The sequence below is a fragment of the Mauremys reevesii genome, linkage group 15 (assembly GCF_016161935.1).
Source record: "Mauremys reevesii isolate NIE-2019 linkage group 15, ASM1616193v1, whole genome shotgun sequence".
Taxonomy (NCBI): Eukaryota; Metazoa; Chordata; order Testudines; family Geoemydidae; genus Mauremys; species Mauremys reevesii.
Genome location: NC_052637.1, coordinates 7070192 through 7096350, shown reverse-complemented (window position 1 = coordinate 7096350; position 26159 = coordinate 7070192). Strand labels below are relative to the sequence as shown.

At 53.4% G+C, this 26159-nt stretch overlaps 1 protein-coding gene across 1 annotated transcript; it reads left to right on the top strand.

Annotated features, from left to right (window-relative positions):
• The first annotated feature begins 484 nt into the window (after nt 1-484).
• Nucleotides 485-24211, top strand: LOC120383889 (maestro heat-like repeat-containing protein family member 7). Its single transcript, XM_039502201.1, has 15 exons — nt 485-576; nt 1822-1901; nt 3294-3417; nt 4046-4132; nt 6328-6432; nt 7588-7723; nt 11301-11401; nt 12450-12599; nt 13232-13386; nt 13766-13910; nt 19220-19398; nt 19506-19643; nt 20372-20486; nt 21772-21912; nt 23700-24211. The coding sequence occupies exons 1-15, from the start codon at nt 544-546 to the stop codon at nt 23934-23936; spliced, it is 1926 nt and encodes a 641-aa protein (XP_039358135.1). The 5' UTR covers nt 485-543; the 3' UTR covers nt 23937-24211.
• Nucleotides 24212-26159: the final 1948 nt, after the last annotated feature.

The following is a 26159-nucleotide window of genomic DNA, read 5'->3' as shown; positions in this document are numbered from 1 at the left end:
ATAGCTGTACCTACAATCCAACGAGACATTAATGTCTAGAGCGATAGCTGTACCTACAATCCAACGAGACATTAATGTCTAGCAGATAAAGACTTTTACAATACCTTACAATATGTACTTTGTACAAAACATATCCTAATGACATGACAGTGGTGAATATTGGGGTGTCAGGGTATCCCACCCAGATGTTCCTCCCACTCTGTCAAGCCCCTGCTAACACTGTCTGGCTGCTTAGCTGCCATGTTGCAGTTCCTCTCTGGACACCTACCCCGTGAGATCTGCTCCCTCTCTGGTCCGGTTTCATACAGAGCTGCCCTGCCCTCCCCAGATAGTCACTCCTGTTGCCGGATGAATGGTCTTCTGCCATTTGGGATATCAAAGCCTGAGCAGCACTGGGGGGAAGCTTTCTGACATCTCTCCTACTGGCAGCTCCTTTCCACACTAACCTTCCTGTTTGTGTCTAATCTCTGCGGGGCATAGGACGAGGCCAAGAAACTCAAGTTCTTGGATTCCATCAGCAGCCTCAGAAGCCTGCCTGCTTTTATGGACAAAGCCCTGCTAGTGGGGAAGATAAAGGTGAGTAAAACACACACTGGGGCTGTGTTACTTGGCGGGTTTAGTGACTGGCCTGGAGATCTTTGCAGATTTGTCGAACTCCAGCTGCCAATCATTGGATCGAGTCAGACTGAAGAGCCCATTATCCAGTATTTGCTTCCCCTGTAGGTACTTACAGACTGTCATCAAGTCACCCTGTAACTTTCTCTTCGTTAAGCTGAACTGATTGAGCTCCTTGAGTCTCTCACTATCAGACATGTTTCCCAGTCCTTCAGTCACTCTTGGGGCTGTTCTCTGACCCCCCTCCAATTTATCAACATTCTCCTTGAATTGTGGGCACCGGACCTGGACACAGGATCCCAGCAGCGGTCGCACCAGTGCCAAATACAGAGGGAAAATAACCTCTCTAACAACTGGAGATTGCCCTGTTTGTACATCCTGGGATGGCATTAGCCCTTTTGGCCCCAACTTCACACTGGGCGCTCATGGGCAGCTGATTACCATGACTGCCAAGTCTTTTCCAGAGTCACCGCTTCCCAGGTTAGGACCCCCCATGCTGTGGGTGTGACCTGCCGTCTTTGTTCCTAAACATATAACTGTATTGAAACGTAGATTGTTCCCTTGCACCCAGCTTCCCAAGTCACCGGGTCGCTCTGTGTACGCCAGTCTCCCTGCCCAGAGCCCCAACACTCCGCAGTCAGTGCCCACTAGGGAACTAGCAACAAATCTGCTCCGTAGATTTGGAAAGTCTTTGCTCTCCAGCGCTGCAGAAAGCTTTCCAGAGCTAACCTCCCTTCCCTGAACGTGGGACAGCGTGGGCTGGTGGGTGGTCCAGTGGGCTGGGGCTCAACACACCGGGGTTCTACTCCCAGTTCTGCAGTAAGACCTTGGGCAAGTCACTTCCCCCTCTGTGCCTCAATTTCCCTCCCATGCCTTGTCTCGTCTAGTTAGCTTGTAAGCGAACTGGGGCAGGGACTGGCTCTCACTGTGTGTGTGCAGCACCGGGCACAAGGGGGCCTGATCTCAGGTGGAGTCCTTGGGTGCTAATGCTGATGGAGCCTTTGCAGAGCACTGGCGCGTGACACTGGGACACTGAGCACAGGCCCTGCACTGCGCTCCCCGGCTGGAGCCCTGCACACCATCAAGCCTGCAGTAGGACGACCTGGCTGCCGAGCCCACGTGTTGCAGGCCCTGCGCTTTGATCCCCTGTCGGAGCCTTGCAGGAGCTTGGAGCCCAGCTGGCATTTCCCCACATTGTCTCCTCAGGAGCTGATTGATCACGAGTCCGTCGACTCCCTGACCGGCGTGATGCGTCAGCAAGCTATGCTCGCCATCATGAAGCTGAGGTACCCAGCCTGCCCGGCCCAGCCCCAGCCAGTGCTACGTGCAGCCAGACACACCAGCCTCTTGGCATGGCCAGTTTTCCAGGGCATTTCCCCCTCTGCTCCTCCCCCATCTTCTGATTCCCCCAGGAAATGTGGCACCAGATGATGGTGCTGGTGCATGTGGACTGGCACCAGTGGGTAGGTGGTGGAGGATCCTTCGGTGCCTGGTGACCTCTCCACGTGGCCTTATGAAGATATGGTGGAGGGAGCGTGGATGGCAGGACCGGTCCCCTCTGGGGGGAGAGGGGCAGTTAGGTGCTGCTGGAGCGGAGCGACTGGAGTCGGTGCCAGCTGTGCCAGCTGCGTCACACTGGCAGCTCAGCGACTCCCAGTGGCTGAGAGGCTGGGCAGGCTGAGCCCTGGCACTTGGCACTGCCTGTGCCATGGGGGGCTCTCTCTCAGTGCCACTAGCGCCCTGCTCTGAGCTTCCCCTGTCCATCAGGCGTCTGGAAGGTGATGGATGCTGCGGGCTGGAGCTGGGCTCTCGCTGTTGGCTCGATAGGTTCCCCAGGAATGGGAAGAGGAGGCGGGGCAGGAGCTGGAGCAGCTCTCCCCACTGCGCACTGGCTTCCTGACAACGGGGCAGGCGACGGCATTGGCCATGATCGCGTCTCTGCGGGGGTGAGAGGGGGAGGGATTTGCGTCAGCAGTGGGCGTAGCTGTTCCTCACTGGCTGCCGCCTGCCACGAGGGGCACGGCTGCAGGGGCAGCTCAAGTAGTCACCTGGCACCTCATTGCATGTGCTGGGGCCATGCTCTGGCAGTGGAGGTGAAGAGGTTAATGCTGTCTGGGCTGTCCCCACCTTCCTGCCCCCCTGCACACAGCTGTGTGCCCTGTCCAGCAGGCTGAGAGCAATGGGCAGGGGCAGGGCTTAGATCTCTGCTTCGGTTCTGCCCGGCTGCGGGCTGATGCAGCATCTCGGTGCTGGCCTGGACTGTGCAGCCGCAGTGCAGACGGCTGTGGTGGGAGGGTCTCTTGCCCCAAGCGGGGCAGGACTGGCAGGCTCCTCTGCACTGTGGCCGCTGGGTTCAGAGGCGCTTTGCTGCCAGCAGGCTCTAGTCTCCCGTCCATGCCATTTGCAGGATGTTGTTTCTCGGTGAAGCGCAGCGATCTCTGCCCCAGCCGGTGAGTGCTGGTGGGGTCACAGCAGACAGCTGCAGGCTACACTAAGTCCCTGCCTGCTGGTATGGGAGAAGGCAGCACCAACTCCTTCCACCACCCCCTGGCCTGTTCTCATCTGCCACCCGCCAGCTGGAGCCCCCGCAGGTGTTTCCATGTCCTGGGAGCCTGAGGGCAATATTAGCACATCAGTCCCGCCTCAGACCCCAAATCCGCATGTGTCTCTTCTCTTAGCAAAATGAAGCTACCGGTGCGGATCCTGACACAACCCAGCCTGCTCGCCACCTGCTTCTCCAGCATCTTCTCCCTGCCTCCAGCACACACCATGGAGGAGGTGGAGGCTGCTCTCTACACCAAAGTAAGCCCCAAACCGGCCATGTTGAGCTGTCCCAAACTGAGTGGGAATCCTGCCACTCGCTCGTGTACTGTCCCCTGGGTTACCTGGCACTGGCATAAGAGTGTAATGATCACAGCTCCCCGACAGGACTTCAGCTCAGGACCTGCAGCACCAAAGCACAGGCCCCAAAGCACAGGCCCAGATAAAGGAGTAACTCCCTCCTAGGGTAGCAGTAGTAGGCATTTATCCTTCACATGCACTGACAATTAGTGGGGAACAGACACTCCCTTCACAAGCACATTCATCCCCCATGCGTGGCTGGGGCACAGGCCGGAGATCGGCTGCTTCAGGTGCACATAGGCCAGGGGAGCCGAAGCTTGGCTGGAAATCTGCCCTCCAAATGTGGAGTCCTGTCTGACTCTCCCAGTGGGATAGACTGTGTGCAGTGGGCTTTTTGGGGAGAGCAAAGACAGGTGGGGCCCTGTTGCCAAGAGGAGTTTGTAGTAGGTCCCCTGCGGATACAAGTGAGTGGGTGAGCTGTAATACCAGGGGCTGCTATGACCTGGGGGGTGTCACACGCCAGGGCATTGGTTCATCACCTGGCTGGGTAACTCCACTTGCTCTGGTTTCTCCTCTGCTCTGCATGCAGACTTTGAAAACCATGGATGAGATGCTGAAGGCCTTGGTGTGCGAGGATCAGGAGCCCAACCTTCTGGTGCTGCAAATCATCTTGAAGGTCTGGAGGCGTGGGGGCAGGAAGGGGACTAGTCCTGTAGCTGGGGTGGGGCTCAGGGACCAAGGCTCTGTTTAATCCCAAGCATGGGACACCCCCGTGCCTTCGGCTCCTCAGAGTACGTTCTCTACAAAGGTTCTTGGGCTGGAGGGCCAAGTGCCCCACTATATCTGAAAAAGTCTGTATGGGGTGGGGTGGAGGAGCGTGGGCGGGATCTGCTGTGTTCTCCACTGAGCCCTCATGTGAACCTGGCATTCCTTTGTGTTCACCATGGCCCCACCAACCTGGCCAAAGCCGGAGCTAGATTCCCCCAACATTCTAGTTCTGGGGCCACAGGAAGTAGATTCTGTGGGTGGTTTGTGCTCCCAAAAGAGGGAAATGTCCTTAACAGAGATTCGGTCTCCTCGATCCCAGAACCTGGGAAGAGGGAATCACAGAAGTGCAGGGCTGGAAGGGATCTCAAGAGGTCATCTACTCCACCCCCTGCACTGAGGTAGGGCCAAGCATTCCTAGACTGTCCCTGTTGAGTGTTTGTCCAGCCTGTTTTTTAAAACCTCCATGATGGGGAGTCCACCACTTCCCTAGGTCACCTGTCCCAGTGCTTAGCCACCCTTAGACTTTTTCCTAATATTTAACTTAAATCTCCCTTGCTGCAGATTAAGCTCATTACTTCTTGTCCTACCTCCAGGGGACATGGAGAACAATTTGTCACCATCCTCTGTATAACAGCCCTTAACGTATTTGAAGACTGTTACAGGTGCCCCCTCCGTCTTCTCAAGATGAAACATGCCCAATTCCTTCAACCTTTCTTCACAGGTCAGGTTTTCTAAACTGCTGATCATTTTTGTCGCTGTCCTCTGGACTGGCCCCAGTTTGTTCACATCTTTCTTAAAGCGTGGTGCCTGCAACTGGACACAGAGCTCCAAGCTAACACAATTCAGAATGGCATTTCCCTTTTTCACAACAGCATCACACTGTTGATTCATATTCAGTGTGAGACCCATGATAACCCCCAGATCATTTTATGGATTACTGCCACATAGCAGTTATCCCCACTTTGTTTTTATGCATTTTTCCTTCCTAAGTGTGTTACGTCACATTTGTTTTGACTGAATTTTATCTTGTTGACTTCAGACCAACTCTCCAATTTAGCAAGCTGATTTTGAATTCTAATCTGTCCTCCAAAGTGCTTGCAACCGCTCCCAGCTTGGTGTCATCCGCAAACTTTACAAGCATCCTCTCTTTTCCGTTAACCAAGTTCTTAATGAAAATATTGATTAGTACTGGACCAGGCACACCCCTGGGGGACCTCACTTGAGACACCCTCCCACTTTGCCAGCGAGTCAGTGATAACTCCTCTTTGAGTACGATCTTTCCATCAGTTGGGCGCCCACCTTATAGTAATCTCATCTGGATCAGACTGGCTTAGTTTGCTTAGGAGAATGTCTTGTGGGACTGTGTCAAAAGCCTTACTAAACTTCATATACATCATCATATACTGCCTGCCTCCATCCACTAGGCAAGTAACCCTGTCAAAGAAGGAAATTAGATTGGTTTGGCATGGTGCTATTTGTTATTACCCTATTATCTCCTCTAGATTCTTACAAACTGTTTAATAACTTGTTCAGTATCTTTCTGGGTACCAAAGTTAGGCTGACAGGTCTATAATTCCTTGGGGCCTCCTTGTTCCCCTTTCTGAAGACAGGTTCTGTGTCTGCCCTTCTCCAGTCCTTTGGGACCTCAACCCTCCTAAAGGTTCAGCGATTTCTTTGCCTAGCTCCTCTAGGGTGAATATCATGAGGCTCTGCCAACTTGAATACATCTAACTGACCTCAATTGTCTTTTACCTGTTCTCTCCCTAGTCTAGCCTGTATTCCTGCCCCCTTGTTGTTAATATTGTGTTAAGCATCTAGTCGTCATTAACCTTTTAGTGAAAACTAAAGCAAAAAGGCATTAAACACCTTGGCTTTGTCTGTGTCATCCATTCTTTGCTCTCCTTCCCTGCTGAGTAGTGGCCCCACACTTTCCTTTGTCTTTCTCTTGCTCCTAATGCATTTATAGAGCTGCTTCTGATTGTCTTTTATGTCCCTTGACAGTTAGAACTCATTTTGCCTTTGCCTTGCTGATTTTCTCCCTATGTGCTTGGACTATTTTTTGGTACTTCTCCTTAGCAATTTGTCCCAATTTGTTTCTCTCAGGTCCTGCTCCCCTGGACCACATCCAGGGAGGTACATGAGCGGCTGAGGGCAGTGGGAAGGATCAGGTGGCTGATGGAATTCATGGGGTCTCAGTGCAAATTCCAGGTGAGCAGCCTGTGACCCTGGCCACCTCCTAACTACACTGAACAGCCTCGCGGTGCAGCACGCCCTGGCATGGAAAATGCAGGCCTAGAATAGTGACTCAGCAAGATCCTCAGTAGGAGTCCAATCTAACGAGCCCTGATGTCGATGGGTCTTTCCTCTGACTCCAGTGGGCTTTGGGTCGAGTTCCATCATTCTGTCTCCAAGGACTCTCCCCGCTGTTCCCCTAGCACCAAAGTCTGCTCTGCAGGGTCAATGCATTTACACAGGATTGCCCTGAGAGCAGCCTGTGAACCCAGGTATCTGTTCACCCCCTTTGTCAGACGCCTGTGGGATGCCTTGGCATCAGCTTCTGCCAGGCTGCCAGATGAACGCCCCTTGCTCTGCATGCTCAGGGCCATTGAGCTGCTCCAGATGCTCCATCCCCCCTATGGAAGGGCCTCCCCTCCGGCAGCTGGACGGGGGCGCTCGGATGATGTGCCCCCAGAGGCTGGGGCAGCAGAACAGAAGGAGGGAGGTGGGAGGGGACACAGTGAAAGAGATGGGCGGGGCCAAAGGCGCCAGAGAACTGGGGAGTGGGGAGGCTGTGCAGACCCTGGGAGAGGAGGGCAAGGGGCTTGGTGCCAGGTGGGGAAGAGCAGGGAGCCAGTGCAGGGGCTGCAGGAGGGGGAGACGAGAGGACAAGGCTGCAGGAGAGAGCCGGCAGGAGAGAGCAGGCAGGCTGGGGGGCGGCGCGGAAAAGGTGGGCTCTGGGGAGCTCCAGGATGGAGTGAGAGAGGCAGGATGCAGAGCAGAGGAGTCCAAGGTGACCCCAAGCTCCTGGGCCTGAGGTCAAAGAAGGGAGGGGGATGGCAGAAGGGGCTGGGATTAGGAACTTGCCCTTGAGATGGAGACTGGACGTTAGTTCATTCGTTACCTGGGTCCCCACTCGGGGGTAACGTTTGCTGACTTTGCTGCCCAGATTTCTCCGTCCCTGCTGAGCTTTCCTCAGCCCCTGGTGATGGGCCCCACAGCTCCTCCTGCTCTCATTGTCCCCAGTCTCTCTGCGGTGGCCTCTGCCTCCCCCTGTTCTAACCCATTGCTAGGGCAATGCCAGGGGGACTCGCTATGCTAGGTCTGCAGGGGCGAGTGACTCCCTTTGCTCCTTCTCTCCGTCAGGAAGTGGAGGAGTTCAGAGTCCTGGGCCAGCTGGTGGGGTGTCTCACTCTGTGCTGTGTGGAGCAGGAGCAGGAGATCTGGCAATCGGCTGTGGAGGGACTTCACCACCTCTTCTCCTTCATGCAGCTGCTAAAATGTAAGAGCACTGGAGAACCTTGTCCTTCCTAAATACACTGACATGGGGTTTCCAACACGAAAAAACATATTTATTGAACACTTCCACCTTTTCTGCAACCTTTTAAACAGTCTCCATCTAGTAATGAGCCTACACCACTGCTACGATTTCTTTTGTTCCTAATACACTTTTTTTAAAGAAACCCTCCTTAATCCTGCAAGCCATGGAGTTTCCCCCGATGTCTTTAGCTTCCTCTATCCGTATTCTACTCTTCATAACTCACATAAGAATGGACATACTGAGTCAGACCAATGGTTCATCTAGCCCAATATTGTGTCTTCAGATAGTGGCCAGTGCTTCATGTTTCAGAGGGAATGAACTGAACAGGGAAATTCTGAGTGATCCATCCCCTGACATGCTGTCCCAGCTTCTGGTAGTCAGAGGTTTAGGGACATGCAGAGTATGGGGTTACATGCCCTGATTATCTTGAATCCAATTATACTTTTAGCCTTCACAACATCCCACGGCAACAATTTCCACAGGTTGCCTGTGCATTGTGTGCACAGATACCTTCTTTTGTTTGTTTTTAACTTGCTGCCTATTCATTTCATAAAGTGACCCCTAGTTTTCCTGTTATGTGCAGGAGTAAATAACACTTCCCTAGTCACTTTCTTCATACCAGTCATGATTTTATAGACTTCTATCATATCCCCCCTTAGTCATCTCTTGTCTAAACGAAATAGTCCCAGGTCTCTACTACAGACCTATATTGTTATAACTATATTGCTCAGGGGTGTGAAAAATCCACACCCCTGTCGGCAGGAGCACCTCTCCCACTCACCTAGCCAGCGCCTCTCGGGGAGGTGGATTAAGAGCTTGTTTGCATAGGAGCATCTTCACTTAAACGCTACAGCGCCAGTGCAGCTACGGCGATACAGTGTTTGAAGTGTACCCTTGTCCCCCATCTTTTTTATCTCTCCTCATATGGAAGCTGTTCCATTCCCCTAATCATTTTTGTTGCCCTTCTCTGCACCTTTTACAATTCTGGTATATCTGTTTTGAGATGGGGCGACCAGAACTGCAGGCAGTATTCAAGGTTTCGGCGCATCATAGATTTATATAGAACCAGTGATGAGCTGCCAAAATCTTAACAACTGGTTCCCTATAAAAGTTCTGATTTAAGGGAGGAAGCAGAGGAGAGTCTGGGGCCTGCAGGGCCTGGGGCAAATTGCCCCACTTGCCCTCCCCCCCGCAGCCCTGGAGCTCGTAGTCTCCCCCGTACCTTACCTTGCCGGCATCTCAAAGCAGCAGGATGACTCAGGAGCTCAGCTGAGCTGCCCAGCTGCTGGCCACGCTGAAGCTCTGCAGGGGGAGGGGCCGGGAGGAGACATCCTCGTGGGGCCAGGGGGCTGTGGCAAATTGCCCCACTTGCCGCCCCGGAGCTCGCAGCCCCCCACCCCTTACCTTGCTGGCAGCCCAGAGCTCAGATGAGCTGCACAGCTGCTGGCCATGCTGCGGCTCTGCGGGGTGGGGGAAGCAGGGGAGAGCCCGGGGGAGACATCCTCGTGGGGCCGGGGGCCCCTGCAGGGCCTGGGCCAATTGCCCCACTTGCCCCTTCCCCTTCCCTCCCCTCTGGCTAGCCCTGGAGCTTGCAGCAGCCCCCTCTCCCACCCCACTTGCCGGGCTACTCAAAAAGCGGCAGCAGGACGACTCCCGAGCTCAGCTGAGCTGCCCAGCTGGTGCCGGCAGCTGGCCACGCTGCAGCTGGGGGGAAGCGGGGGAGGGGCCAGGGGAACCTCAGCCTCCCCAGCTGGGAATCCTGGGAGCAACAGGATGGTCCTGCCCACGGACCGGAGTTCTTTGTCCACCTCCTGGCCCTTTAACAACCGGTTCTCCACGGAGGTCTAATTTTAGCAACCGGTTCTTGGGAACCTGTGGGAAACGGCTCCAGCTCACCACTGTATAGAACCATTATGATATTTTTCTGTTTTATTATCTATCCTTTTCCTAATGGTTCCCAACATTCTGTTTGCTTTTTTAACTGCCGCTGCACATTGACTGGATGTTTTCAGAGAACTATTTACGATAACTCCAAAATCTCTTTCTTGAGTGGTCATTTCAACCCCATAATTTTGTATGTATAGTTGGGATTATGATTTCCAATGTGCATTACTTTGCATTTATCAATATTGAATTTCATCTGCCATTTTCTTGCCCAGTCCCTCATTTTTTTTAGATCCCTTTGTAGCTCTTCGCAGGCTGCTTTGGATTTAACTATCTTGAGTCATTTTGTATCATCTGCAAATTTTGCCACCTCACTGGTTACCCCTTTTTCTGGATCATTTATGACTATGTTGAACTACACTGGTCTCAACACAGATCCTTGGGGGACCACATTATTTACCTCTCTCCACTGTGAAAACTGGCCATTTATTCCTGTCCTTTGCTTCCTATCTTTTAACCACTGACTCATGAGAGAACCTCCTCTTATCCCATGACAGCTTCCTTAGGTTAAGAGCCTTTGGTGAGGACCCTGTCAAAGGCTTTCTGAAAGTCCAAGTACACTATATCCATTGGATCACCCTTCTCCACATCCTTGTTGACCCCTTCAAAGAATTCTAGTAGACTGGTGAGGCATGATTTCCCTTTATAAAAGGCATGTTGGCTCTGCCTCAACAAATTGTGTTCACCGACGCATCTGATAATTCTGTTCTTTCCTATAGTTTCAACAATTTGCCTGGTCCTGAAGTCAGGCTTACCAGGGATCACATCTGGAGACTTTTTTAAAATTCACTCTCACATTAGCTATCTCATACAGAGGCCGATTTAAACGCTAGGTTACATACCACAGCACTGCACATAAGTCTGTCTGGATGTCTCGTGATAGCTGCAACCTTTGCACCGGGCAGGCAATTTACCATGTGGTTCTCCCAGTCATCACAAACCCAACTGTTTATATGTCTATTGATTGAATCCCCCATTACTATTTCCTGGCTTCTCTTTGTAAGTGGGATTCCCACCTCAGGAGGGGTAGCCTCAGTGTGAGAGGACATCATGACTTCATCTGGAAGGTGGGTCCCAACTATGGGATCGTCTCCCTCTGCCCCAGCTCGATGTTCTCCTTCCCCGAAACTTTCACCCTCCTCAGCAGCACAGAGGCTGTCAGACTGGGAATGGGACTACTCTACTTCATCCCTAAAAGTCTCCTCTATGTACCTCACTGTCTCCCTTGGCTCCACCAGTTCAGCCCCTCTGGTCTCCTGGTCTCCGAGGGCCAGTAGCTCCTTGGGCCAAATGCCCACATATGCTACCTGCCCACAGGGCTGGTAATCGTACATGCTGCATTCAGTGCAATCAACTGGAGAGCCCCACGCTGCTGCTGCCCTTCTGCCTGGTTTATTTTTACTCTTCCAGGGAGGTTAGTTTGTTTAGTTTGGGGGAGGGATGGGGGAACAGGTTATTGGCCTGAGTTTACAGTATGTTTGTTAGATGTACTTGTCTCTCACACACCCTCTCTAAACTTCCTTGCAAAACTCCCGTTTGCTAACCGAAGGTCTGATTTATATTGCCTGTTGTCTGTTTCCCCTCCCTGGGTCAGCCAAAATGCTGGTGAAGCACGGCACAGAGTATCGGCAGATCCTCAAGGACAGTCAAACTGAGAGAGCCTTCTGGGTCACCAACATCAGCAATATCACATCGGTAACTACAGTCAGTGCTTCCTGGGATTGTTGTGCCCAGAGTTATCAGGAGTCAGAAATTAACACCCTAGGAGTCAGGGGGAAGGGACAGACCCAGGATGTGACTAACCCCATCCAGCTGGGACAGAGACCTGCCTATGGCCCACTCCACCTCAAAGAATAATAGACCTCAGGAAATTATCTAGTCCAACCCCTTACTCAAAGCAGGACCAACCCAACTAAATCATCCCAGCCAGGGCTTTGTCAAGCCTGACCTTAAAACCTCTAAGGATGGAGATTCCACCACCTTCCTAGGTAACCCATTCCAGTGCTTCACCACCCTCCTAGTGAAATAGTGTTTCCTAATATCCAACTTAAACCTCCCCCACTGCAACTTGAGACCACTGCTCCTTGTTCTCTCATCTGCCACCACTGAGAACAGCCGAGCTCCATCCTCTTTGGAACCCCCCTACAGGTAGTGAAGGCTGCTATCAAGTCATGTGCCCCAGCCCCCGCATCATTTTCCTTGCCCTCTGCTGGACTCTCTCTGATTTGTCCACATCCTTTCTCTTGTATGGGGCCCAAAACTGGACGCAATACTCCAGATGTGACCTCACCAGTGCCCAATAGAGGGGAATAATCACTTCCCTCCATCTGCAGGCAATGCTTCTACTAATGCAGCCCAATATACCTGCCTACATGACACACCGCAAGATGCACTGGGGCTCATCCAAACCTGATCCCAGCTCCTTGTCAGGTTTGCTGGGAGCTTCCTCAGAGATTAATGCAATAAAAGGCATCATTGCATCTGCGTCGAGCACCAGCCCCTGCTGAGCACTAGAGAGTGTATCCGTGCTGCGCAGTATTGTGCCCCGTGCACTGCCACGCTGGCCTCTGCCATGCATGACAGCTTCCAATTGCTGGCTGGGTACTGTGCTGCCCAGGTGCAGTAAGCCAGGCCTGTCGGTAGAGTGCGGTTTGCCTGCACTCCTGGCGGGCCAGTCCTGGCTGCTGGCCGCTGACCAGATCCGGCTGGGCAGCAAAGGGGTTTCACTAGCAGTTTGTTTCAGCTGTTTGGGAAGTACTTCAACCCTTCCGAGAGCATGGACTTCCTCCTCGTTTCTATCGACGGCGTGAGAGACTCCAGCGTCCATGACGCAGTGACGGCCAGGAACATGCTGCATATGATCCTGGAGGTTCCCGGCCTAGGCTTGGTGAGGGTAAGAGCTGCAGTGAGAACACCGTGCTGGGGGAGCCCATCCGTGGGAGACTCTGTCTCTGGGTGCTAGGCATTATTGGGGGGCAGTTCTCTGAACTGTGAAATGCAGGGGGTCAGTCTAGGTCAGGGGTCAACAACCTTTCAGAAGTGGTGTGCCGAGTCTTCCTTTATTCACTCTAATTTAAGGTTTCATGTGTCAGTCATACATTTTAATGTTTGTAGAAAATCTCTTTCTATAAGTCTATAATAAATAACTAAATATTGTTGTATATAAAGTAAATAAGTTTTTTTAAATTTTGAAGAAGCTTCATTTAAAATGAAATTAAAATGCAGATCTCCCTGGACCGGTGGCCAGGCCCCGGCAGTGTGAGTGCCACTGAAAATCAGCTCACGTTCCACCTTCAGCACACATGCCATAGGTTGCCTACCCCTGGTCTAGGTGATCACCATGGCCGCTTGTGGCCTTGCAGTCTATGAATCGATAGGCTGGGAACTGGTGCTGTGTTCTAGGCCTGGGGCTGGTGAAGAGGTTCTGGGAGGGCAGATGGCTCTCAGGTGCAGCAGGTCCTTGGCTCCCCAGATCAATAGCCGTGCGAGGAAGCCAAGGCCCCCACCTCCCCATTTCCCTTCCAGGTGTCAGAGGCTGTGAGGAGCATTCATGACCACCTGGACTCCATCAGCGAGCCACTTGCCCGGCAGGAGCTGCTCAGGGCCCTTCTCCTGCTGGGTTCCCAGTTCAGCGAGGAGGTGGTCGGAACCCTGCTGGGCTGCTCACTGTCATGTGACAGGTACGGGGCTGCGGCTACCACCACTTGCACTCTGGGTCCCCCGGACTGGTCCCGCTGCCAGAGACAGGGGAGTGCAGAACCCTCCAGAGATCTCCTGCTCCCTGCAGAGCTGCTGCTTCTCCTGGAGGGTTTTGCAGGCTGGCTTGCCCTGGACACAGGCCAATCTGCAAAACCCTGTACGGCATCCCTCGGCCTCTCCTGTGGCTGACACTCAGACCTGGCTCCATGTAGCCTGCACCAGCCAACGGGGTCCTTGCAGGAGCAGGAGGGCAACAAAGGGCCAGCCAGTGAGGGGAGACCCAGCAGGCGTGCCAGTACCGAGGGGTGCAGGAGACTGGCAGGGCTCTGATCGGGTGCCACTGGCTCTCTCCCTTTGCAGTGTTGCTGCGGAGATGTGGAAGATACTGACATCCCAGCCCAAGAGCACAGAAAAGATCCTTAGGGAGCTGGTCAGCAGGCTGCAGGGGCAGGCTCCACGACGGCATCAGCTCTCTCAGAGACCGGCCGGCGTCGCCTCCTTGGCCGTAAGTAGCAGCCCCTGCAGCAAGGGAAGGAGTGCCGTGTGTCCCCATCATGGCCTGAGGGGGTCTCTCAGTCTCCCACGGGGTATAGTCATTGGGCCAAAGAGAGAGAGAGTGTGACTTTAGCCAGTGCTATATTTGAGCCGGAACACGCCGAAACACTCTCCTCGTGCTATTCAGCAGCACTCATAGAATCACAGGGTGAGAAGGGATCGCAAAGTCAGCTCATCCAGCCCCCTGCAACAATGCAGGACTTCTTGTTTCTAACCCACCCTGGACAGATGGCTCCAGCCTCCTTCTGAAAACCTCCAGCGAAAGAGTTTCCACAAGCTCCCTAGGCATCTTTCCCATCGTCCTACTCTTCTTACAGTTAGGAAGTTTTTCCTGAGGCTTAATCTACATCTGCTGTGCTGTAGTTTGACCCCATCACCTCTTGTCCTGCCCTCCGTAGCAAGAGAGAACAACTTTTCTCTATCTTTTTTTATGGCAGCCTTCCAAGTATCTGAAGACCATTATCTAGTCCCCCCTTAATCTTCTCCTTTCCAAACAAAACATAGCCAGTTCCTTCAGCCTTTTTTTCTTATGGCTTGTGTTCCATCCCTCTAATCACCTTTGTCACTCGCCTCTGGATCCTTTCCAGTTTCTCCACATCCTTTCTAGACATTGGTGACCAAAACTGGACACCGTACTCCAGCTGAGGCCTAACCAGCACTGAGTAGAGTGGTACTATCGCCTCCCATGACTTGCATGCTATACCCAGGGGCGGCTCTAGTAATTTCGCTGCCCCAAGCAGGGCGGCACGCCGCGGGGGGCGCTCTGGCGGTCGCTGGTCCGCGGCTCCAGTGGACCTGCTGCAGACGTGCCTGCGGAGGGTCCGCTGGTCCCGCGGCTCCAGTGGAGCATCCGCAGCCATGCCTGCGGGAGGTCCACCGGAGCCGCGGGACCAGCGGACCCTCTGCAGGCACTCCTGTGGGAGGTCCACCGGAGCTGCCTGCTGCCCTCCCGGTGACAGGCCGAGCGCCCCGCCCCCGCGGCTCTCATTGCCGCCCTAAGCGCGCTTGGCACGCTGGCGTCTGGAGCCGGCCCTGGCTATACCTCTGTTAATGCAACCTAAAATTGCATTTGCTTTTTTTGCAACAGCATCGCATTGCTGACTCATGCTGAGGTTGTGATCTACCACAGCTCCCAGATCCTTCTCAGCTGGTTATCCTCCATTCTGTATCTGTGCATTTGCTTTTTCTTCTCTAAATGTAGCACCTCACATTTGTCTTTGGTGAATTTCATTTTGTTATCTAGAGCCCTGTGACACTGTAGGGAGAGGGATGGATTGATTGGAAATGGTGTTTAGTTTTACTGGGACTGTCTGCATGGGGGATGGGAGAGCAGGGGATGACTTTAGGTGAGGGTCAGTACCTGAGGCTGTAACCTGAGCCAGAAAAGGGGGTGGGATGAGTCGATACTGCGTACTAAGGTTATTCCCTGTTTACACTGGTGCCCCAGCGCAGCAGCAGCGCAATCCTCTTCATTTCTCTCGAGGAGGTGGAGTACAAGCAGCGCTGTAGCCAGGGAGGTACAGCGCTGTATGTGCCTTGCCAGTGTGGACGGGGAGTGAGTTACAGCGCTGTTGGTGGCTTTATTGTGCTGTAACTCTCAAGTGTAGCCAAGGCCTAAATCCACGTTCACACTCAGCCATGCTGCATGAAATCACACGCGTGGAGCTGAGCAGTGGTTTCAGCTCAGCTGGCACTTCTGACCAGTATAATCAAGAAAGTCATGCTAGGCATTGACAATTTCTGTCAGTGACAGACCAGATTGGTTACACAGCTGCCCTACCTCCTTTTCACTTTATCTAAGGCCTTGGCTACACTTGAGAGTTACAGCACAATAAAGCCACCAACAGTGCTGTAACTCACTCCCCGTCCACACTGGCAAGGCACATACAGCGCTGTACCTCCCTGGCTACAGCGCTGCTTGTACTCCACCTCCCCGAGAGGAATAAAGAGTATTGTTCTTCTTCTGCTGCTGCTGCTGCTGCTGCTGCTGCTGCTGTGTTGGGGCACCAGTGTAAATAGGGAATAACCTTAGTACGCAGTGACTGATCTCCGGAAGCTTCCCATAATCCTTTTAAGTGAAGGTTCCGCTCTTTGTTTTGTTGCAAACTCTGGGCTCCGGGAGCTGCTTATTAAAAAAACAAACACAGCTCCTGTTTGCTGTAAATGAGCAGAGGCAGAGGGCTCCCTTTGGAAGGCCCACAGCTAGTGTTTGCTTGAATAGAGGGGGAGGGAGGAGGGTCCGTTTCGGCGAGCGGCTGCTTATCTGGTCTGTGAGGAAAAAGACAAAGAGGTGCTGTTCACTTTCAGTGAGTCAGAGAGGGCTAGGGGAGGGGGTTGGAACTTGCAAGGCAGCTGCTGACACAGTGTTGGCTCCAAAAATCCACTCTCTCTCCCCCACGCTCCCTGTCACACTCCACCCCCCCTTTTGAAAAGCACGTTGCAGCCACTTGGAACGCTGGGATAGCTGACCATAATGCACTGCTCCCAATGCCGCTGCAGATGCTGCAAATGTGGCCACGACAGCGCGCTGGCAACTGTCAGTGTGGACAGACTGCAGTGCTTTCCCTACTCAGCTGTACGAAGACAGCTTTAACTCCCAGTGCTGTACAGCTGCAAGTGTAGCCATACCCTCAGCCACATGACTATGATTGTGAATGGAAATGTAGCAAGGGGCTTATTCCGCATACGTCATCACTCACGTTTAGCAAGCTACATGGCCCTTCATTTTCCATGTGGCATCCTCTCAGCTGTGCCAGAACTTGGCTCAGACATCCTTGTTCTCCCTCTGATTCACAGACACAGAAAATACAATATGGAGAAAGGCGCTTTGTGGAAATACTTGTAAAATTAGATCAATGCATTACAGCAGGCCTGTGCTACTCCAGCCCGTTATGCCTTGATGTATTTTGTGTTACTTGTGTAGCCTACTAGCTACATTTAAAATAAACTTTTATTATTTCAGCCTGATACAGTAATGTCTGTAGTGCAGCAGCATGATTTATTTTCTATTTTCATTAGCCTATAGGCTAAAGTAAAAAGAAAACGTGCTACGCATTCATTGGGTTTTTACCACTGTACTGTACACTACTGTCTAGAGTTATATCTTTTACATATTCTATTGTAGACACAGTAATGGCATTTCTATTGTATTCTATTGCATACACAGTAATGGCATTTCAGCACAATGATTTCAACATTTAAAATAAATTGAATAGCTACTATGGGGGGGGGTACAATTAAAAAAAAATCCAATACCTTGTTATTTTGGACAGCTGGCCTGTCTCCAACCATGCCTGGTTTAGCCCAGGATTACTGTACCAGAAATTCAGTAGACAAATAAAATGTGAATTTCTATAATTCATATTGAAGAAAATTAGTATTTTAGTGGCATTCCAGGACCTTCATATTTTCGACTACACCACTGTCTCTAGCCCAGTGGTTAGGGTACGCAACTGGGAGACCTGGGGTCAAAACTCTGCTCCAATGACTATTTAAGAGTTCCCAAGTAGAGATAGATACCAAATTCCCTTTAGGGGTGGGGCTTAGGCCACATCCCTCTCCGCCGCATTTCCTATTGGTTGGTTTAGGCAGCTCCTCACTCTTAGTTTCATAGAGTTCAAGGCCAGAAGGGACCTCTGCGATCATCTAGTCAGATCCCCTGCCTGACACAAGCCAGAGAACTGCCCCCAGATCATTCCTAGAGCAGGTCTTTGAAGAAAAACATCCCATCGTGGTTCAAAAACAGTCAGTGATGGAGAATCTATCACCACCCTGGGTAAATTCTTCCAATGATTAATTACTCTCACTGTGACGTTTATGCCTTATTTCCAGTCTGAATGCCTACCTTCAACTTCCAGCCACTGGATCATGTTAGACCTTTCTCTGCAAGACTGAAAAGCCAATTACTAAAGATTTGTTTCCCAGGGAGATACCTATAGACAGTAATCAAGTCACCCCTCAACCCTCTCTTTGTTAAGATGAATAGATCGAGCTTCTTGAGTCTCTCACTATATCTCTCACCAGAGGTCCTGATTTTTATAGGGACAGTCCTGATTTTAGGGTCTTTTCCTTATATAGGCTCCTATTACCCCCAACCCCTGTCCTGTCTGGTCACCCTATCACTATAAGACATGGTTTCTAGTCCTTTAATCATTCTCATGGCTCTTCTCTGAACCCTCTGCAATTCATCAACATTCTTTTTGCATTGGGGCACCGGAACTGGACCCAGGATCCCAGCAGTTGTCACACCAGTGCCAAATACTCCCACTCTAGATTCTTCTGTTTATTTATCCCAGGATCACATGAGCTGATTATCCACCAGGACTCCCAAGTCCTTTACAGAGTCTCTGCTTCCCAGGATAGAGTCCCTCGTCCTGTTCCTAGATGTATTCATTTACAATGAGCCATATTAAAACACATACTGTTTGATTGCTCCCCAGTTTACCAAGTGATTCAGATCACTCTGTATCAGTGACTTATCCTCTTCATTATTTACCACTCACCCAATTCTTGTGTCATCTGCAAACTTTATCAGTGACGATTTGATGTTTTCTTCCAGGTCATTGATGAAAATGTTAAATCGCTTAGGGCCAAGACCCGATCCCTGCAAGGACCATCCTGGAAACACACCTGTGCAATGCTGATTCCCAGTTTACAGTTACATTTTGAGACCTATCAGCCACTTTATAATCCAATTCAAGTGTGCCACGTTACTTTTGTAACTTCTAGGTTTCCGATCAAACTGGAGTGCAGCGCCAACTCAAGCGCCTTACAGAAGTCTACATACATTATGTCAATACCATTTCCTTTATCTACCAAACTTGTAATCTCATCAAAAAATTGTTGATTTGCATTAAATAAATTATCCTCTTTAATTCTTTATTAATTGAATCTTATACCAGCTGCTCCATTATCTTGCCTGGGATCGATGTCAGGCTGACAGGCCTGAAATTACCCAGGCCATCCCTTTCACCCGCTTTAACAATTGGCCCAACTGACTCTCTCTCTGGAGCATATACGGAGCCTGGGCACTTAACCCAGGGCTGTGAGTCCACTGGGCAGCAGGGCACATGAAGCTGGGCATGGCCACGCTGGGCCGAAGTCCCTTGTGTGGTTCTAGCCAAGGTCTCACAGGCTAGGAATTGAACCCAGCATCCCAGGCCTTAGCCCCCAGCCCAGCCCACCCCTCTAGGTGCCCTGGGGGAGCGTGGGAAGGATGAAATCCCTGCAGCAATGTCTGTCTCCTGTTCTTATCTGCAGGCCACAAGAGCCCTATATGTGATCCTGCAGGAGCAGGCCTGCAGGCAGGAAGTGAAGGAGCTCTTCCCTCAGCTCTACGTCGCGCTGCTCTTCCATGTCACCCACACAGTGCAGCACACTGCTTCGCAGGAGAGGGAGCATAACCAGGAGGACACGGCCGCACCCCTCAGCCCTGTCAGGTACCGCCAGCCCGACACCCAGCCTGGGTTCTGCAGCGTCGCCCGCAGGCACGCGGCAGGGCCTGGCCTGGGCTCACTCAGTAACAAGAGGCTCGCTCTGCACACAGGTTCGCGGTGAAGGCCATGGAAGCTTTGCTTCTATGCGCTGGCTACAAGGAGCAGGCCACCTTCATGATGAAGCATGGCCGCTGGGACCTGCTCATGAGCTCCGACACGCACCACAAAGGTGTCTGCCTGCTTGCCCGGTGAGTGCTGCCCAGAACCGATCACAGCAGCAGCTCCTCCTGGCCCAGGACACGGCCACATTGCCTTCCCTGCTGGGTGAGACGCTCCCAATCGCCTGCATGGAACAGGCCGCAGCCTCTGTGCTGTTGGCCAAGGGGTCAGTCGGCTACTTCTCCACCCTGCGCTGCCTGGCGTAAACCGCTTCCTGCATGGCTCTGGCAGGCATGGCTGGGCAAAGACAGCCTCCGCCATGTCTTTCCGCAGCGTTGGTGTAGCCCTGTCAGGCCCAGCACATGAGAGAGACAAGGTGGGGGAGGGAATGTCTTTGGTTGGCCCAGTGACTGTGGGTGAGAGAGAAGCTAACACAGAAAGCTCCAGCGCTTGTCTTGGGTGAATCTAAGATATTCTCTCACCCACCCTTCTGTCTCTCATCACCCAATATCTGGGCACATGAGGAAGACCACCGACCCCACCAACACCCTTCTTTGTCTGCAGTTCTCTTGAAGCCCCAGCACTACGTGCTCAGAGCTGGCCTCATGGAAGGGCTCCCTGTCGAGTGATTAAGGGTTTGGGTCTCTAGCACATAAGCCGCTGGGCATTTTAAGCCAGCAGGAACTAGTCTGTGCCAGCTGCGCGTGACTAGTCGCCCGGGATCCCCTGTCCTGTGGCACTGGTCTGGTTAGATTCATAAATGGAGGACCAGTCCTTGCCCACCTTGATGATGTGGTGTTTGTGTTTCCTATGCCAGGGCCATGGTTTCGCTCAATGTCGAGGAGCGAAACTGGATTTTCTACCATCTGATGGCCATCCTCAACGATCGGGACGATAGGCGGTACGTCCCGGCCGTGGCGCTCTTCATTCAGGTGAGCCTCACCAGCGGGTGAGGGTCGTGAGAAGCGCCCCGGCCCAGCGGTGACTGGGGCATGGGGCTGATCTATGGCCAGGGACGGCAGATTTGTAGAAATTTTGGTGGTGCTCAGCAGAACCTGCCCCTCCAAACTCTGCCCCCCTAAACTCTGCCCCCCACCTGCCTAAGTCTCTGGGAGGGAGTTTGGGTGGGGGAGGGGGCCTGGGGTGCAGGCTCTGGGATGGGTCAGAGGGTGGGAGTGCAGGACAGGGTGGGGATGCAGGCTCTGGGCGGGAGTTTGGGGACAGGAGGGGGTGTGGAGGGAGGGGGTGCAGGCTCTGGGAAGGAGTTTGGGGGCCAGAGTGGGGTGCGGGAAAGGGGTGGGGGGGCAGGCTCTGGGAGGAGTTGGGAGGGTGCAGCGCTTATCTGGGGCTCCTAGGCAGGGCGGGCCGGGGGCCCTCCATGTGCTGCTCCCCCGAGGCACTGCCCCCACAGCTTCCTACTGGCTGCAGGGGCATGCCCACCCCACCCAGGGGCCACAGGGAGGGGCTGGCAGCCATGGGAGCAAGCAGACAGGAGGCCGCTCTGCTGCGCTGCCAGTGGTGGTGGGGGCCCCAGGCTGTTTTAAATGGCCTGGGAGACGTGGGGGGAAAGGTGGGGCTGAGGCCCATGGTGCCCAGGCACCATGGGCCAATGGAACTTGCCGCTCATGCCTCTGGTCAGGAGAGGGGTGGCCCTGAAGGCCCTGGGGGTGGGTGGGTGAGCAGGGGCAGGGAAAGCTCCTACAACCCTAGGGGTGGAGTCACTCAGTCTGGGCATTGTTACCTGTCCCAGCTGGTGTCACGGGGCTGGAGCAAGGCCCAGGGTCAGGTGTCTCTTGTTCCCCAAGGCTCAGTTCCATAGAATGGTCCCTTGTGTGACCTCGGCCCTCGAGCCCCCTCTGACATCCGTGTGCCATGTGCAGGCCGGGCAGCCACCTGCCCATTCATGGCCAGTTCACCTGCCCCCCGCAGACCGGGCGACCCTTTGGAGCACAAGGCTGCAGACCCCCCACACACACACCACTGCTCCGTGTGCAGCTGAGCCTTAGTGAGGGAGCAGGGCAGGCCTTGATCTCAGCTGGAGCCTCGAGGGGCCGTCGCGCTAGCAGCGTTTCAGTGGGGCCCACACGGTGACCAATCGCGATGCCCTGCATGCAGCCCATGCCGGGCCTTGGCCAGTGGAGCTAAGGGCCCCATGGCAGAGATGAGTCGCGAGAGGCCAGCCCCGTTCTCTAGCTTGATTTGCTGTTGGTGTGTTAGCTCCTCAAGTGCCCTGACCTTGGCAGCGAGCTGGAAGACGCCATCGTGGAGGAGATGAGCGGGCTGCTGAGAGACCCCAAGACCATGGTGCGCTGGTTGGCGCTCAAAGGCCTCCTCAATCTGGCCCTTCACCCAGAGAAGGTGAGAGGGGAGGAGGGCTGGGGGATAAATCCAGAACCGCAGGGAGCTGCTGCAGGGCTGGGGTCATTGAAACCTTCCCTGGGGGTATGGCCCTGGCCTGGAGTCAGGAGCCCTGGCTTCTATTCCTGGCTCTGCCACTGACCTGCGGGGTGCCCTTGGGCAAGCCCCTGCCTGGCCTTTGTCTGCTGTTCTGCAGGGCAGGGCCTGGCTCCTGCAGGGTGCGTCTCTAGGTGTGTGGAGCATCTGGCACAGCTGGGCCTGATTGTGTCTGGGGTCTCTGTGATCCAAAGAACCCTAGCACTAGAGTAGCAGCAGAGCTGCAGACTCTAGACCCCCAGGGAATGCTGGCGACCCCAGTGATCAGGGACGCTTGGATAGAGCCATTTCACTACAATTAGGAACCATTTTTTCCTACAAATCCCCTTTTAAAGCCTCATAGGTTTTAACTGTTGACGTCACGGCTCTGTCCTGCAGCACTCGCTCCTCTGAAGAGCTCTGGAAGGGCCTTTTGCTGCTAAGATCTCATAACAAGTTTGATACCCACAATATAGTGAAGGCAGAGAAAGCCCTTGGGACTTAAATACACAGATCTGACAGCCTGGTAAAGAGGAGACAATCTGAAGGCAACTCTCGTTAATGATAATTTACTTTGCCTGAGAATAGGGGGGTCAGTCCGGTTTATTAAACCCGGACTATGACTAGATCAGACATGGAGAGGGCGTGACTGTAATTCTCTTTGTTATACACCATTCCCATCGGTCCATGCACTTCAGCCTGGTTTTCACTTGCTTGTGGTTCATTTTCCTTTCCGAACCGGTTAGCCTGTATATGACCTATTTTTCCCTGATGCGGTTGATATTTTGTGGGGCTGTCTTTGAAAGGTTGAAAAACCAAACACAGAAATGACTGAATCTGGCTTTTAGTAACAGCCTAACCCTAGAACTAGTGTGCAAAATCGACTCCCTCCCCTAGGCTGGGCTGTAAGGACCAGGATTCAGGAGAATCCAGGTTCGGTTCCTGGCTCTGCCAGACTCCCTAAGTGACTATGGGCGAGTCACGTAACCTCTCTGTGCCCGAGTTCCATGTCTGTACAATGGGGATAGAAATCCTGCCTTCGTGTGTCTAGCCTGTAAGCTCCAGGGCAGGGACCGTCTCTTACTGTGCCTGGAAAGCCCCCAGCACAAGCCCTCATTGCAGACAGGCCCTCGAGGTGCTATTCGAACAATAATACACTTGATTTATTTGGGGTCAACGTGTTGTGTAGAGAACTTTCCACGGATGATATCTGCTAATAAAAACCATCCCTTGAGATCTGGAGTACAAGGAAGCAGCTGCTTATGTTGCAGGTGGCCGGACCCACTGCCCGTGATTTTAGCTGGCTGTGCAAAGGCTTTGAGGCTGTAATATGTCTCTGGAGGCAGGGGCGCTGGAAGACTTTTTATAGTGGAGGTGCTGCACACACACCCCCTTACCCCTGTCCACACACCCCTCCACCACTAGAGCTTTGGTCAGGAGCAGGGCCATGGCTCCAGGAGGCGGGGGCGGGGGGTGGATGGGGCAAGGGGACCAAGGCTGGGGCCATAGCTGGGGGTTGGCACAGGGCCGGCAGCTGGGACCCTGTGTGTGGGGCCAGGAGCAGAGCCCTGCGTAAAACCTGGGAGTGCTGCAGCACCCCCAGCACCCCTAGCTCCCGTGCCTCTGTCTGCAGGGGAGGCAGACATTGTTTTGGAAATGGCTTGTTGGGTCACTGGAGGGTGTTTCGTAAAGCAGCTCCTTGTTTCACACAGGTGGGGAAACTCCAGCATCTGCTGCCAGATGTCCTGGAGCGACTCCAGGAGGTAGACAGAGACCTCATCTGCAAGGCCATCGCCGTGCTGAAACACCTCCTCGCCGGCATGGACAGGCAGAGCGCCAGCCGCGTGGCTGTGCAAGTGGCTGCGCAACTCCTGCCGTTGTTTCATGATGTAAGGCCTGGCAGCTCACAGGAGATCCCATCAAACTGCGGACATGTGAGTGGGGGCTAGGGGGTGGGCTAGCAGGGCCTGTGCTATGGTCCTAGCCAGAAAACGGATTGTCATAAATCATGAGCCCATTCCCGCCTTCCTCTCACTCTCCATGAGAGCACATGGCAGAAAGGATGGGAACCCTGGTGTCCCGCAGGCCTACTGACAAGGATGAGGGCAGCCTGGGGACGAGGCTCCCCTTGGGGAAGGACGTGCATTCCTGAGCCTGCATGCAGCGAGGGGGCCTCTGCAGCACAGGGTGCTGCAATGCTCTTGCTGGCTTCCAGGGTGACAAGTGATGGTACCTTGGTGAAAATCTGCCCCTCCTTTCCTGGCCAGGAATCCTACAGCTGGCCTGTCAGCTCCATAAGGAAATGGCTCTGTCTGTAGGTTCTGCAGCTACCGCCCTTTCCTCTCCCCTTCGTTCTCATGGCAGGGCAGCGTCAAAGGAGGGGAAAGTTCTCCTCAGATCTTTTGTACCCACAAACTAGCCCCCGCTGGCGCATTCACCAGACTGATGTTCAGTCCCACACTGGGTGGCGAGATCCAGCAAGCGGGCAGGAGAAAGGGGCCCATCCATTACTGCCTTCCAGGGGTAATGCCCCAGTGGGGGCTCCTGGAGGGACTCCCCAGCTCTCATAACGGTAAATCCTACTCTCAGCCCTCCCGAATTCTGCTGGGACCCTGCCGCTCTTTATTTAGTAGTGGCACAGGCCTGGCTAAAGCTGTTCCCAGGGTCTCCTGGATCCCCAGCTGGCCAAAGGGACAGGGCAGCCTGGACCAAGGATGCAGGATCTCGCCCTGGGGTGAGCCCTTTAAACCAAACCCCTCTCAGGCCCGGGGGGAACAGAACAGGTTCTTTATGGGGCAGGGGTTATATCCAAATAGTGTTAATGAACACAACGCCCATTGTTGTCAGAAGTGTGTTGTCAGAGTGCTACCGGTGTGGTGCTCTGCTTTCTCCTTGTTGATATCACTCGGCTGCGTGCGTGTGTTCCCTCTGTGTGCTACCCCAGCTCTGCAGATAGCTGACACAGCAGACCCGACGACAACCCCCAATAACCACAGAGTCCAGTAAGATGCAAAGCCACGTCGGCTAGGTTTATTGCGACCTCGGACACAATTGCAGTTCCCTGTAGGTTTCTTAGCCTAATTCAGGGGATACTACGAGAAAGTGCCTCTTGGCAATGGACCCTCTCAGTGGCGGGACTCCACTGCCCCCTCGGCCGGACAAAGGCACCGCCCCAGGGATGCATTCTTATACACAGACACAAAGAAGTTACACATCACACCTGACGTATGAGGTACAACCCCTCCACGTAGCACGGTACAACCTTTCTACGTATTTAGGTGCCACCTTCTACCTTGTACATGTTGGTTCGATCAAAACAACTCTATCCATCATTTTACCCATTTGCCCCTGTCATTGGGATGGGCCAGCCTGTTCTTTGTTATCTGTGTGGAATGTGCAAGTATGTGAATGTTCAGTACCTTTTAGGTACGTATCAGCCCTTTCCTTGCCAGCTTCTGTGAGCAGGGCCTGCCTCTGGCTCACAGCTTACCTTTGCTTTATGTTAGCAAAGTCTTGTTCATTACTTTAGTTCAGGCCTCAGGCCTCATACTGGGCCTTTATCATGGCCTGCACTTACTACACCCATCACCAGGGAAAGGCAAACAGGCCTCAACAACTGGAGGGAAGATCAGAGAGGTGCCAGTTCAACATCTGCCTGTGCCCACTGCAGTGCAGCCCTGATGCCCCCATACCCCTCCCACGTGTTTTGTACAGAGCCTGCCCAGCTGACCAGCTCAGCTGACCATCTGACCATCTGGGCTCAGCTGCCCAGCTGACCATCTGAGCTGACCCCTCACCCCACCCCAAACCCCTGGAGGCTGGGTGGCTTCCAGTCATGGCATCCAAGGCCCCCTATCTGGGAGCTCCTGCACATTTACCACCCCTTGGCCCTGGTTAAATTCACCCCAGGTCCCTGAGCATGGCCCAAACAAACACCAATGGTAGGAATTTGCCCCCTATGCCTGGCTCCCTTGGCCCGGCTAGAGGGCTGCTGTGGGTCAACACCAGTGTGAGCTGGGCCTGCAAAGCGGGTGGACAAACTACACCCCCCCTTCGCTCTTTGAATCTTTCCTCATCGCTCCCTCTCTGCCGCCCCTGTCCTGGCACTGCTCCACCCTGAATGTTTCCCCTTGGCTGACACAGGCGGGTGCTGATGTCAGTGCACCCAGAGC

Bases quoted from the DNA above. Each gene is read 5' to 3' on its own strand.
- LOC120383889 (XM_039502201.1), top strand. From the start codon at position 544: ATGGACAAAGCCCTGCTAGTGGGGAAGATAAAG. The intron at 13,911-19,219 runs GTAAGTAGCAGC...TCTTATCTGCAG, and splicing joins CCGGCGTCGCCTCCTTGGCC to GCCACAAGAGCCCTATATGT. The intron at 19,644-20,371 runs GTGAGTGCTGCC...TTCCTATGCCAG, and splicing joins GGTGTCTGCCTGCTTGCCCG to GGCCATGGTTTCGCTCAATG.